General features: G+C 41.8%; 1 protein-coding gene across 1 annotated transcript in view; it reads right to left on the bottom strand.

Annotated features, from left to right (window-relative positions):
• polr1b (RNA polymerase I subunit B) overlaps nucleotides 1-12481 on the bottom strand; it is a 33829-nt gene extending 21348 nt beyond the window's left edge. The window contains exons 1-6 of the mRNA XM_063072784.1: nucleotides 12250-12481; nucleotides 9014-9181; nucleotides 7828-7974; nucleotides 5815-5947; nucleotides 3984-4120; nucleotides 3072-3295 (exon numbers count right to left, since the gene is read on the bottom strand). Of these exons, the coding sequence (XP_062928854.1) occupies nucleotides 3072-3295; nucleotides 3984-4120; nucleotides 5815-5947; nucleotides 7828-7974; nucleotides 9014-9181; nucleotides 12250-12426 (986 nt within the window). The 5' untranslated portion in view covers nucleotides 12427-12481. The remainder of the gene's footprint in view (nucleotides 1-3071; nucleotides 3296-3983; nucleotides 4121-5814; nucleotides 5948-7827; nucleotides 7975-9013; nucleotides 9182-12249) is intronic.
• Nucleotides 12482-14944: the final 2463 nt, after the last annotated feature.

Genomic DNA, 14944 nt, shown 5'->3' on the forward strand with positions numbered 1-14944 from the left:
GGCATTGAGTATGAACTATGCACAGAGCTACAAAAGACAGAGATACAACTGGATGAGTGAACTGTGCGAGACAACGGGGCATTGCTATTGGCATATGTATGGTTTATTAAAAACGAAGAGATTCTCTTTTTGCAAAAAGTTAAAAACAAATATCAACCGAGAATCAACCGAGCTCAAAATGCGTATAAGTATTCTGATTAGGAACATGATTTCTTGTGCAACAACTGGAGCGCCATATACGACAGGTTGCAATGCTGGTTTAGTGGCATTTATGAGAAAAGAAATTCCAAGTCTGTTTGCAATCCATTGTGTAATTCATCATCAACATCTCGCAGCCAAAATCCTCAGCTAGTGACTTTTTTCAAGCATGACTCTTGTAATATCTGCCATCAACAAAATTAAAGCTCATCCATGAAATTGCAGAATATTTCGCCAGTTATGCCAAGATAACAATGAAAAGTTTGAATGCATGCTTCTTCACACTGAAATGCATTGGCCATCAAAAGGCTGCTGCTTAAAATGTTTCTTCGATCTTTTTGACACTGTGGTTGAATTTTTGCTCTAAGTCGACAAGAGCTGGGGAAACAAGATTGAACTTCTATGAGGAGATGTGGCATACCCAACCAAAATGAACATTCTAATTATGGAACTGCAGGGTGAGAATTTCAATTCAATCCAAGCAAAAAGTGCAGTGTCCACTTTAATTGGAATATTGGAAATATATAAGCAAAACATTGGGAGAGGAATGTTCTCACAATTTCCCCGCATGGAAAGTACGGCACTCTCTTTCACAGATGGTGATTTGAAAGAGTACTGTTTATTCCTGCAGTCATTGAAGAAGGATTTTCAGAACTGATTCAAGGATTTGAACAATCTGGAAATTCCTGAAAGGATAATTAACCCATTCCTTTACAAGGTGAAAGAACAGCCAGAGAGCTTGCAAGAGGAAATTAGCAAACTTCAGAATGATGAAGAAGCAAAACTATATTTCAGGAAGGAGGACAACCACCAGCTGATTAAGTATCTGATCTCGATTTGAGGTCAACTTTTGGCTGCATTCTTCAAATGGCTTAGAAGTAACTTGATAAGAGGGTAATCAAGAATGGTAGCTTTGCCAACAATCCACAAACAAATAAAGAACAACTTCTGGAAAGAACAACACTTCTTCTCTCATCAGGATCTCAGGGAGGTAGAGAAAGTGCAGTATGTGAATGTAAAACAGTGCAAGTTTTTTTTTAATATGATTGCCGGAGGATGGTGTCGGAGTGGCGGTTCTGGGCAAGGTTTCAACGACACAGTTTGTAGTTTGGACTTCGTAGTTCACGTTATGATGGGTTTCTGGTTTCTGGCCACTCCTTTTTACATTCTGCATTTTTCACTCTTTTTTATGCTGTTTGCATGATTTTTTTAACGTGTGGGTTTGGTGTTTTTCTTTGAACGGGTTCCACGGTTTTCTTTGTTTCGTGGCTGTCTGTGGGAAGATGAATCTCAGGGTTGTATACTCCATACATACTTTGATAATAAATGTACTTTCAATCTTTGAATTAAAATAAAGATGCCTTGCAATCTGAAGGTTTCATCAGGAAAAATATAGAAGCATATGACAATATAGGCGACTGGAATTGTATGAATCACTTGAGGAAGAGTGTAGGTCAGAACTTAAGGATTAGGAGGGAGAAAAGGGGACATGAAATATCCTTGGCAAGTAAGAGAGAGGAGGATTCCAAGATGTACTATGGGTATATCAGGATCGTCAAAGATAGCCATCCAGATTGAAAACAGAAAACAGCTAAAAAGCCGTTCACACTTTAAAATACACACACTGTAGCAGCCAGAAGAACCAAGACAGCCAGCAGCCAGTATCCCTCATCCAACTTCCTTTTAACCTCATGAAGCTGTCATCATTTATTTGGATCTGTTTCGTTCCATTGTCTTTCTCCATCTCTGGTCACACAGAAATAAAGAGCACAAGACTTATGTAACCACTTCACTCATCCAGGCTGCTGTCCCCACATACTTCAAATCAACCATGATCATCCCTGTACCAAAGAACTCTACACCTTCAGAACTAAATGACTACCGCCCAGAGACACAGATGCCAATCACGATGAAGAGCTTTGAATGGCTGATAATGGCACATATCATAAACTCCATTCCTGCCACGCTGGACACTCACCAAAATGCTTACTGCCAGAATCACTCATAGCACCAGTCATTGACCTGGCCCTGACACACCTAGAAAACAAGGACACTTATGTTGGAATGCGGTTTCTGGATTTCAGTTCGACATTCAGCACTATTGTCCCACAGATCTTGGTGAACAAACTCCTGCTCCTCGGTCTAAATACACTACTATGCAACTGGGTTTTGGACTTGCTAATAAATAGACCTCAGATAGTCAGGATGCCCAACTCCTCCACCCTTCCCATCATCCCCAACACTGGTGCCATGCAGGGCTGTGTGCTAAACCCAGTGCTGTACACGCTACATGATGGCACGGCTAAACACCCAATCAATCACATCAAGTCTGCTGACGACCTAATAGCAGTGGGGCTCATCATCAACAATGAGACAGCCTGTACACAGGAGATGGAAGAGCGCAGGGCCTGGTGCCAGGCAGTTAACCTCTTTCTTGATGTCAACAAGACAAAGTACGTACGTATATACAGAAAGGTGCCCGAAAGATCCTACACACCCTACTCATAGATTGTCTGCCCCAATCCAATCAGGGAGGATGCTACATAGCATCCAGGCCAGGACCACCAGAACTCAAAAACAGTTGCTTTCCCCAAGCAGTAAGACTGACCAACACCTCCACTTCTATTTTATTATTTCCTGTCAGTCACCTTGTGTACAGCCTACAGTCACTTTATGGACAAACAACCAATCTACGTATTTAAGCTACCTTACGTATTTATATTTACTGTTTTTTTATTATTATTTGTATGTTCTTTATTTTTTGTGGGGATGTCTTGTGCTGCATTGGATCCAGAGTAACCATTTTGTTCTCCTTATACTTGTATACAGGAAATGACATTGAGCAATCTTGAATTTTAAATAGCTCCACTTACTCGAACAGGAATTCTGCAGCTTGCTCGTTCGTATACCACTCTGGCAGGTAAAGCTTCACGCAGAATCTCTGCCCCAGGTAATCCAAGACCTGCTTCTTTGTAGTGCACCCCTCTGACGTCACAACTCTCAACATCTGTGCCACGCAACTCTTGAAGAAGGAGTTATTCTCTTTTCCTTTAATCAGCTCCTGATAAATCTGGAAATCTGTGAAATCAACTAACCCCTGCAAAAAGAAAACAGGAAAATCTACATTGAACTCAGAATGGAATAAAAAAAGAAACAAATGCAAATGGTTACACTTGACTGACAAGTGCACAGAAGAGTCAAGTTATCGATCCAAATGAAGAACTGGAAAAGAAAGCAATGATAGAACTGGTCTAAGCAAAGATAAAGATCCTTCTATTATTACAAATGACTGGCTAAAAGCATTTACAGATTCAAATATATTTTACACTATATTACCATAAATGCCACAAATAAGGTTTACCTGAGGATTAATTCCCTTCAATTGAATGCATGGGCCCTGTTTGATTTACTGCCTGTAGATTGGTCATGGTAAGGATCTAGTATATAGTTCATCTCACCCCACCTCAAGAAAAAACACCCATGACAGAAGGTTCACCAGAGTGATCATATGAGCTTGTCTTACAATAGGAGATTAAGCAGACTAGATCGACATTCTCTGGAGTTCAGAAGAATGAGAGATAATGTCACATTTATATGTTGCCTACAATATCATGCTGATTTGATACAGTGCCAACACATTCAGTTTAAGAATCAGAAGGCCTTGTTGATATTCTTACATTATATAATGACATCCTGGTCTACCAAACTTAATATGGTTGCATCCCTATAAAGCTGTCAGCCCACGTTTAATCCTAACCCAAAACCGGTACAATATTCCATCTCACCTTAAGTGCAAAGCAGAGTGGTATAAAGAATAGTTCCTTCTGGTAAATGAAGTTGAGCATCACCATACCATTGTCCAGATAGTGCAGGTTCATATTAATTGCTGTGTGCTCATCCTTCACACAGTGCATATTGATACCTGGCAGAAGGAAACCAACAAAAGTAGTTCTTACAAATTATTACGCTTATATTTTATAAAAGTAGCTCTTACAAAATGCTGGCAAATTATTGTCATTAATTGCTACTTCTCTACCAGAAACTATTTTCTCCCCTTAAATTCTTACGTTACAAACATGAAATGCAACCAGGCCAACTTAACCTCACCCCTCTCCTTATTACAAACTGTCAAATTAATTAATAAAGAATGACATTTTACTGTTATATTTTAGTCAATCACTGGAAGAATAGATTCAGTAAATGTTCTTTCCTTATTTAACAAAATTACTTAGTTACAAGCAACACACACAAAATGCTGGAGGAACTCAGCAGGTCAAGAAGCATCTATGGAATAAGTACAGTCGCTATTTCGGGCCGAGACTGCTGAAGGGTCTTGGCCTGAAACGTCGACTGTACTTTTTTCCATAGATGCTGCCTCGCCTGCTGAGTTCCTCCAGCATTTTGTGTGTGTGGCTTGGATTTCCAGTATATGCAGCTTTTCTCTTGTTTGTACTTTAAGTACAAGGAGGTTCACACTGAAAACCAAGAATTTTTTTAGTTTGTGCAGTTGCACTGGGTCATAACTATCTATATATAGTTGCATTACAATCAATACTGATGCAGCAAGTTCAGAAATTGAAAGCAATGCAAGTTTACGTTAAAGTCCGCAGGTGGATTCTTGGCAGAGACAATAATCTACTAAATAAAACAACAAGCACAAGATACTGCATTTGTGTCGCATAGAGCCATAGAGTTGTTCAGCACAAAACAAGAACTTCAAACCACTATCCATTTACATTAATCCCATTTGCCTTCATTAACTCTTTTATGCCTCGCTAATTCAAGTACTTGTCTAGACATTTCTTAAATGCTTCTCAATCACATCTGTGTCAGAACATATCCCCTCTAAACCTACTACCTCTCATCTCAAAAGTACTCTTCCTTGTCTTAGACACGCCTACCACAGGAAAAAGATTTTTTACTATCTACACTATCCCCCAGAAATTTTGATACACCTCTATCAGCACTCAGCCTCCTCTGCATCAGGCAAAACAATCCCAGCCTAATCAGTATCCACTTATAATCATAATGAAACCTTCAAGGCAACTAAAACATGAACACTTTCTGTCCTCATGGATCTGACAAGGATATCCAGAACTTCATCCTTTTATTTAATAATTATTTGAAGGTAATGGTCAGTAGCTTAGAAATATAACTACCTACAAGTTTATCTCCATGTTGAGAACCATCTTAACTTAGAAACACAATACCTTGCCATTTTTTCGGGTCAAGTTTCTGGAACCTGTCACCCAACAAAACTATTGTAAGACTTTCACCAGAAGAACTGCAGAAGTGTAAGTTAGTGGCTCACCACCATCTGCTCAACTAAAGATGGGCAACAACTGCGCTTGCCAGCAAACACTTGCATCCCAAGAGAACACAAGCTGGGAAAATATATCAGTCATACATTAGTTCTATAGTATAAGCACACTAACCAACAATTAAAACCATTTCTCAGCATTTTCAGCAGCGGAGACTGCATCCCATTCAACCATACCATGGCTGTTACAGTTGATCACAAAGAAAACAATACACATCAGAAAGGGTCTGCACTCCCACAAGCTATCCTGTGACCCTTTCTCAAATTACATACAGAGGACATTAGAACTATATTACCATATTGGGTGTAGCCAGGCCCTCTGCTCTTCCACTTAGGTCTCACCATAGCAATGGGAAAATTTCGACGTGGCATGATCAGCATCCGGATTACCTTTTCTATACCATTTATTATGAAGTATCCTCCCATTTCCTAAAGAGGAGAGAATAAAAATCAGTTTCTGTTGTTCTGTCCTCATCTCACATTTGTCAACTGATCTCAATAAATGTATCTTTAAATTTTACAGTTGAAAGTACAAGACCGAACGCTAATCAAAGTCTGGTATCTTCTCTCTGGTACTGGATGTTCAAGTGGTATGCTGATGCTCAGATGCATCCTAGGATGCACTGGGACACATCATCAGTGATGTAACCTGGGGTCACCGGGTGTTTCGGGTCTTTCCACATCAGATACCTTCACCCAGGCGACTCAGCCAGGGTTATCAGGCCCCGGCTTGTGTCCCAGCAGCATTTATCCACAGGTCACACCTCTTGATCCACATCCACCTGGAGGCTCGTTCAGCAGCCTCTGTGATGGTCCTGATGGCTCTTTTCTTTGCAGACCCCATAATGCCAAGGAGAGAGTGGGTGAAATTAACCAAGAGTGTGCTTTCCCTACATACACCTCACACACTGAACAAGTGAAACAAGATTCTTCGACAGTATTTGTGTTCTTCGTGGATAGAATGACAAATACACCATAAAGGAATTGGGATATTCTTTGCCACTATTTACAAATTAACCAATTTCCAAAACTTTTTACAATGTCATTAATACAGTAATTAGTACTGTAAACATAACACGAGTTGTCATGAGGTGAATAATTAAAAACACTAAAATAAGCAGGGCTCATGAGCTTCCAAGACTGTTCTACTATCCAATATCGCAACTGATCTGATGTTTGGCCTCAATTCTATTTCTGAAGACCATGTTCTGAATTCCCATTTAGTTAAAAAAATCTATCTGTCTTGAATAAGCAACAATTTAACATTCACATCTCTGTGCATAAAGAACTTCATACACTCAAAACCATTCATCTCAGTATTATGATCAACCTCTTACCCCAAGTCAATGTCTCCTAATTCCAGGCAAGCCCACTGGGAGGCAAACAATATCTACCATGACCAAACTCCCTCGGGTCATTAAGTTTCGATAAGAATAGCTTCTTTTTCTTCTTTAAGGGAGTACAGGCATAATCTTTCCTCAAAATCTATCAACTAGTGCACCTATCTAGTTAATCTATTAATCTAGTGACTGGCTGCATTACAGCCTGGTATGGAAACATCAATGCCCTCGAATGGAAAATCTCACTAAAAGTAACAGATACAGCTCAGTCCTCTCGGGTAAAGACTTCCCCACCGCTGAGCATGGCTACACAGAGCGATGACACAGGAAAGCAGCATCCATCATGAGGAACCCGCACCACCCAGGGCACGCTCCCTTCTCTCTGCTGCCATCAGAAAAGAAGGTACGGGAGCCTCAGGACGCACACCATCAGAGTCAGGAATAGTTATCAGGCTCTTGAACCAAAGGGGATGACTTCACTCAACTTCCCACAACCTATGGACTTACTTTCAAGGACACTTCATCTCACAATCTCGATATTTATGGCTTACTTATTGACTATTAATATTCATTTCTTTTTGTATTTGCACACCGGTTGAGTGCCCAAGTTGGTGCAGGCTTTCATTGGTCCTATTATGGTTATTATTCTATTATAAATTTATTGAGTATGCCTGCAAAAAAATTAATTTCAGGGTTGTACATGGTGACGTATGTATTTTGAACTTTGAAATCATTTATATTCTTCCTTAAATAACAAAACTAAAACTGCACATAGTATTCCTGAAGTGTACTGATTCCTCCCAATATGTATTACATTCATCTTAAGGAGAATAGCCCGTTTCATCCCTCAGTAGTCGCCTTAGCTATGTGCTAATATGAAACACGGCTTGTTCCTTTCCTTTCTTCCAATGTTGATGTTTTCCCCAACCATCCCAGAAAGAAATCCAGTTCAAAGTATTAATTCAGTACCTCTGCTTCTTCATGATGTTTAATGAGATCTTGAGGAGATAGGCCATGTAGGTTGCACAGATTTGATTTTACCATAATAGGGATCAGACCCAGGTTTTGTTTAATTATCCCTTTGGGTATACCATTCACTGACCAGCTAATATCTGCCTGCAAAATGGAAGGGAAAAAGTTAGTTGCTTTTAACAAGCTCCTTGATGTATAAATGATTACTTTCACATTACTATTGACACTATCATAACACTATTAAGTAAGGAGCATGTCCAATTACATGACATCTACTGGAGTTTCTAGTTGAAAGATAATGCACAACATAAATCTTGAGTAAAGTTCAACTAAAAATGTAGTTAATACCAAAACAATAATAGATAACAATGAAGGATTGGATATTACAATTACGGCATGAGCTTAGACAAAAGTTAAAGCTATGAAACTCCTGTGTTTCTGGATTACAAATGGACAGAAATAAAATCCTTCACCCAAATCTCTACCACTGATTATTATTGCCCCCTACAGAGGTATGTCTGCAAACAGGACAAGGTCCTCAGTAAGTAGCACAATAAAGGATTGATGGCCGCTTTGGCAAAGTACAGAGGACTCCCAGCTAACCATATCTGAGCGAGTCTTTGCTCTAGAGCAGCAGTTCCCAACTCCTTTTATGCCGTGGAGCGTTATCATTAACCAAGAGGTCCATGGACCTCAGGTTGGGAACCCCTGCAACTAGAGCAATGTTATAAATATAAATTCAGTCTATTTAAGTACTTCTGAAGTAACACTAGAAAAATGAACAAGCATCTATCAATCATTAAAGGTCCAGCTGCTTCAGCAATGCCATTCTCTGCATTAATGGCTTACTCATGATGTTGATCCAATCCTTTCACCTTGATTTTAATGCCCTCAGGATAAGAAACTCATCAAAAATAATGATTTTATTTTTAAAAATAAAGAAACACAAGCTGAACAACATGGAGATTGAGTTACAGATCGAACAGGACACAAGACCTTTTTTCAGATAATATTACCAACTGTAAAGATAAGAAAACTGGACCTCAGTTTTTTTTAAACCAGTAAAAAGTAATATTAACTAGACTGAGGTGGATGAATGGGACTATAACAATCCTCAACCTGGTACAAAAGAACAGTTGCACTAATTCATTAGCTATATTAAAAGTTATGGGTCAGCACTTACTGTTAACTTGCCCTTGTACGTACTCCGCCTCCCTCTACACTCCGCCGGGTAGATTTTCATGTCACGGCAGATGCTGCCTTTAGGAGCCATAGGGGGACTGATGACTGCATCGGCAAACACCAGGGTGATGCGATCATTTTTGTAGTTGAACTCGAGTGGACGAATAGCCTATGGTAAACACGTTTAAACAAATATGTCAGAACAATGAAGTAAGAAAAATCTATGGTGCACTAATATCACTTTATTTTAAATAAAAACTCCTACCGGGAATTCCAAAAGTTGGGGCTTTAACAGCTTGAAGCGTGGCAGTCCATGATAGAGCAAATATAATTAAAATTCTCAAAAGACATAGAAAGCAGACTTTACGGTAACTGACATAAATTACAAAGATATAGATCTCTAATTTTAAAGCTGTCTGAGTGGTCTAAACCCTCCAGCCACAATAAAACTCACCTCCTCTTATAACACCATGGGTACTTAAACTGCACCAACTGCAAATTAATTTTCCACAGCGAGAATCTGTCTGCATTGAGGTACCAGAATCATCCACCTATAGCCCATGCCAGCTTCCAAAATCCTCACCCAAGCCAAGCTTGGAATCCACTCACTGCCCATCCACAGAGTGGAGGGAGAGGCAGATTTTTTTTTAGGATAATTGTAAGATTCTCGAAGTGAGAACTACAGAAGATAATCAAAGTGACTGGTGACGTGTGGGGAAGGAGAGAAACTCCTGAAAACCTGAGAAGAAGGAAATGGGGGGGTGGGGGCGGTGGGGAGAGCACGAGCAGTGTGTGAAGACTTGTGGGAGGGGTAGAGGGTGGGTCAAGATTCCTAGAAGGAGGGGTTGCAGAAGTAGAGGTTTAGGGTGAAGATACACTGGGAGGTGACAGAGAAGATGATGAAGAATATCTGGAAGAGACTGGGGAAGGAGGGGGATGCAGGGTGAAGATTCCATAAAACCATAAGACATAGGAGCAGAATTAGCCATTTAGCCCATCAAATCTTTGCCATTCGATCATGGCTGACTTATCATCCCTCTCAACCCCACTTTCCTGCTTCCCCCCAACCTCTGATGCCCTGACTAATCAAGAACCCATCAACCTCTGCTTGAAATATAGCCAATGATTTGGCCTCCATGGCCATTTGTGACAATGAATTCCAGATGAATCACCCTCTGACTAAATAAATTCAGAAGTCTATATACAACTCCCATCTGGACCTTTTTACCATTGCAGTTTCTTACCTCTACCCAGAAGACTTCAATATATTCTGATCCCATGTCATTTCTTTGTAAGGATGTAATTTCATTTTTACCATAAGAAGGTCAGCACAGTAGCGTAGTGTTTAGCACAAAGCTTTGTAGTACCAATGACCCGGGTTTAATTCCCTCCACAGTCTGTAAGGAGCTTGTACATTTTCCCCTATGACCCTGTGGGTCTCCACCAGGTGCTCTGGTTTCCTCCCACAGTCCAAAGACGTACCAGTTAGTAGGTTAACTGCTCATCGTAAATTGTCCCATAATTAGGCTAGAGTTCAATCAGGGTTTGTGGGGCGGTGAAATAAGCTAAAACTACCCACCCTGACAAACTGCCTGTTTTTTTGATAAGATCCGTATACTTGGATGTTTAGCTCCTATGACTCTGTGATGCCCACAGTATCATACTTGTCAATTTCTAGCTGCACAACAAACTCATCTACCTTATTTCATCGACTGCTTGCATTCAAATTTAATACCTCCATCCATTTTCTTAATTTTGTCTCCATATTGTCTGAAGTTAAATTATTACCGCTTTCTAAATTGTGTCTTATTCTACATTCAGGAGACTTCAGTAGCCTCTCCTGCACTTTCCTTCCTATTTAGTTTATCCATTCTTTTCCAAGCTGTTAAATCCACAACCTCCCACGATTAATTTTAAAGCCCTATTTATGTGATGTGCCAGTACACAGGACCCAGCATGGTTCAGGTGGAGCTTGTCCCAACAGAACAGCTCCTCTCTTCCAAATTCTGGTGCCAATGTCCCACGAATTCAAACCCACTAGTCCCACACCACTCTTTGAGCCACACATTTTAATCTCTTATCTCATTAACCTGTGCCCAATTGCACATGGCTCAGGGAACAATCTAAAGATTATTAGCTTCTAGGTTCTGTGTTTTAACTTGGTCCCCAGCTGCTCAAATTCCCTCAGAGTTTTTTTTTCTTTTTTTCTTCCTAGAGTTGATGCCCACATGAACTTCCCTGAAAGAGAATGGAAGGGACTGGGTGAGGATTCAAGGAAAGACACAGAGGGGACTGAAGATTACCCGGAAAGAGTTGGAGGAATCTGAATGAAAATTCTTCGGGAAGAGGCAACGGGGAAAGAAGTGAAGGTTCCCAGGGAAAAGAGAAGGGGGAGCGGGTCAAGATTCCCTGGGAAGAGACAGAGGTGGGGGGGGAGGGGGGAGGGTGTTGCTGTGAAGAATCCCTGGAAAGTATTTGAGTGCGGTGAAGATTCCTTGGGAATTGACTTAGGTGGAAGTGGGAAAGATTCCTTAGGAACTGAGGGGAAGCACCAGGGAGAGATGGGTCAAGGTCCCCTGAGAAGCACAGGGGAGGGATGGGTCCAGATTCCCTGGGAAGCGCTGGGGAGGGATGGGTCCAGATTCCCTGGGAAGCGCTGGGGAGGGATGGGTCCAGATTCCCTAGGAAGCGCCGGGAAGGGAAGGGTCCAGATTCCCTGGGAAGCGCCGCGGGAGGGAAGGGTCCAGATTCCCTGGGAAGCGCCGGGGGAGGGAAGGGTCCAGATTCCCTGGGAAGCGCCGGGGGAGGGAAGGGTCCAGATTCCCTGGGAAGCGCCGGGATGTGTCCAGATTTCCTGGGAAGTGACGGAGAAGGAAAGATTCCCTGGAAAAAGAAGGGATGGTGTGGTTTCCCTGAGGAATGATGGGTGGGGGCTGAAAATTCCCCGGGAAGAAACAGAAAGGAGAGAGAGGTGGTGAAGATTCCTTGAGAAGAGAGCGAAGGGGTGGGGGTGTGATGATTCTCTGGGAAGTAATGGAGAGGGGGCTGAAGAAAAGGTGAAGAGGTGATTCCCCGGAAAAGGACGAGGGTGAGGTGAGATGAATAATCCCTGCGGGAGAGTGATTTCCCGACAGGTGAGCTCCCGGGGAGAGGGCTGGGGATGAAGGCTCCCGAGGGTTGCAAGGTGGGATGTTATTACGAGTCCGCCGGGGAGACACGTGCGCGGAGGCAGCTCACCTGCACGGCCCGCGTCAGCCCCTCGTTCACTGCCTGGTCGAACGAATCCACATGGGCCCGGACCAGCTCCTGCAGGGCTCGATGCTGATGTTGTCGTTGCCCCTCCGACTCCGTCAGGTTCTTCAAGCTCGGTTCCAACCTATCCTTCCCGCACAGGCTCAGCCATTTGTCGGCCATGTCCGTCCCTGGACAAGGATCCGGGAGGAAGCTCTATAACCAGTACAATCGTTCCGCTCAACCATCTCAGTTATGCGTTGACCCGATATAGGAGAACCCACTGGGTTTTCCACTGTTTCCTCTGAGTATCATTAAAATTTATCTGTAATATATGTGTCTTTCAAATTTACAAAACACAAATATAGAACCATTCACGTCCATGAAAAGAACCATCAAAGCCATAGAAAAATGTAGACATTTATGTTTATAAAACATAGGCAGAAAAACCATTCACTGTTATCTCTCAGTATGTTACTATAACTCTCAGAGCCACCACATTCCACATTTCCTTGCAACATATTCTGCCACATGACCACCAACTCCAATTTGAATTCTTCTAAGACATAAGATTACCAAAAAATACAAGGGGATTTTGATCAACTGTGCAAATGTGCCAAGGAATGGCAACTGAGGCTTAATTTGTATAAGTGGGAAGGGTTAAATTGTTGAAAGTAAAATCAATGTAAGGACTTTCACAGTGAACAGCAGAGTCCAGGGAGTGTTGTAGAACTGATGGACCTTGGAGTACAAGTACATGGTTCCCAGAAAGTGGAGTCACAGATATCAGAATCAGTTTTAATATCACTGGCATACAGCATGTCATGAAATTTGTTGTTTTGCAGCGGCAGTAAATTGCAATAAATATTAATAAAAACTATAAATCACATTAAGTATATATGTGCATATGTGTATATATAAATTTAAATTAAGTATGTTGTGCAAAAGGAGAGGAAAAGAGTAGTGTTCATGGGATCACTCTCCATTCAGAAGTTGACGGTGGAGGGGAAGCAGCTGTTCCCGAAATATAGAGTTTGTTTCTTCAGGGTTCTGTACCTCCTCGATGGTAGCAATGAGAAGAGGTCATGTCCTTATTGATGGGTGTCCTTAATGATGGATGCTGCCTTTTTGAGGCATCACCTCCTGAAGGTGCCCTCAATGCGGGAGAGGAAAGTGCGCATGATGGAGCTGGCTGAGTTTACAGGTTTCTGCAGCTTTTTCTGATCCTGTGCAGTGGCTCCTCCGTACCAGACAGTGATGCAACCAGTTAGAATGCTCTCCACAGTACGTCTGTAGAAATTTGCGAGTGTCATTGCTGACATACCAATTCTCCTCAAACTCCTAATGAAATATAACCACTGCTTTGTAATTGCATCAATCTGTCGAGCCCAGTCTAGACCTTCAGAGATGTTGACACCCAGGAATTTGAAACTGCTCTCTCTTTCCACAGCTGATCCCTCGATGAGAACTGGTGTAGACAGGGCCGTGCAAAAGGCCTTCGGCAACTGGCCATCATAAATTGGGGCATTGAATACAAAATTGGGAGGTCAGGTTGTACAGGATGCTGGTGAGGCCGCACTTGGAGTACTGGGTTCAGTTTCAGTTGTTCTGCTTCAGGAATATTGTTATTAGACTGGAAAGAGTGCGGAAAAGATTTACAAGGGCTTTGCCAGGACTTGAAGAACTGAGTCACAGGGAGAGGCTAGACAGATTAAGACTTGATTCCTTGGAGTGTAGGAGACTTAGAAGTGATTTTATAGAGGTGTATAAAATCACAAGGGGCATGGATTGGATGCATGCACTCAGACTTTTTTCAGGGCTTGGGGAATCAAGAACTAAATGGTATGGGTGTAACTTTAAAGAGGAAGGACCAATCGGAAATCGGAACCCAGGAGGCAGCTTTTACAAAAAAGATGGTATCTATGTGGAATAAGCTGCCAGAGGAAGTGTATGAAGCAGGTATTAAAACGTTTAAAAGACAGTTGAACATATATTAGAGAGCTTTAGAAGTTTATGGGCCAAATGCTGTCTAGCTTAGATGGAGCACCTTGGTGAGCATTGACCAGTTGGGCTGAAGGACTGAGCTGGATCTAGGCAGGGGTAAGTTGTGTGAGGGCCTGAGTAGATCTCAAGGAGAGAGAGGAGTGGACAGAGTGGGAGCAGGTTACCTCAACTTGGTCAATTAAAAGTTTATTCTGCTGCGTTGTAGACGGCCCAGGTGAAATATGATGTGAATTTGTTTGCATTTAGTCTCACCTTGACAGCGAAGGAGGCGGAGATCAGTTTGGGAATTGGGAGGCCAGTAATTAGGATTTACGGAAGGCCTTAGTGCAAGTTCTCAGCAAAGTGGCATCTGAAATACCTGTGGCTGCGTCTATGTTTCATGCTCCCATTCACAGGTAGCCCAAGGACCAGGCACAAGAGATTAAAAAAAAATAAAAGGCATGTGAGGACCAACTCCTTTCACATACGCATTACAGGTCTAACTGGAACTCTCTACTAGGATGGTGCAGTCAATCCAAGCCTGCAAGAGAGAACTTGATAGGCACTTGAGTGAAAATAATTTGTGCAGCTAACTGACCTGTGTTCTTCACAAGCAGCCTGCACGGATTTCTTGGGTAAAAAAAACACATTAAAAAGGAAACCCTCCTCAAACTGCATAAATTATGATACAAGTATAAACATGTTCTATCAAAAGAGG

The sequence above is a fragment of the Mobula hypostoma genome, chromosome 2 (assembly GCF_963921235.1).
Source record: "Mobula hypostoma chromosome 2, sMobHyp1.1, whole genome shotgun sequence".
In the NCBI taxonomy this organism is placed as follows: domain Eukaryota; kingdom Metazoa; phylum Chordata; class Chondrichthyes; order Myliobatiformes; family Myliobatidae; genus Mobula; species Mobula hypostoma.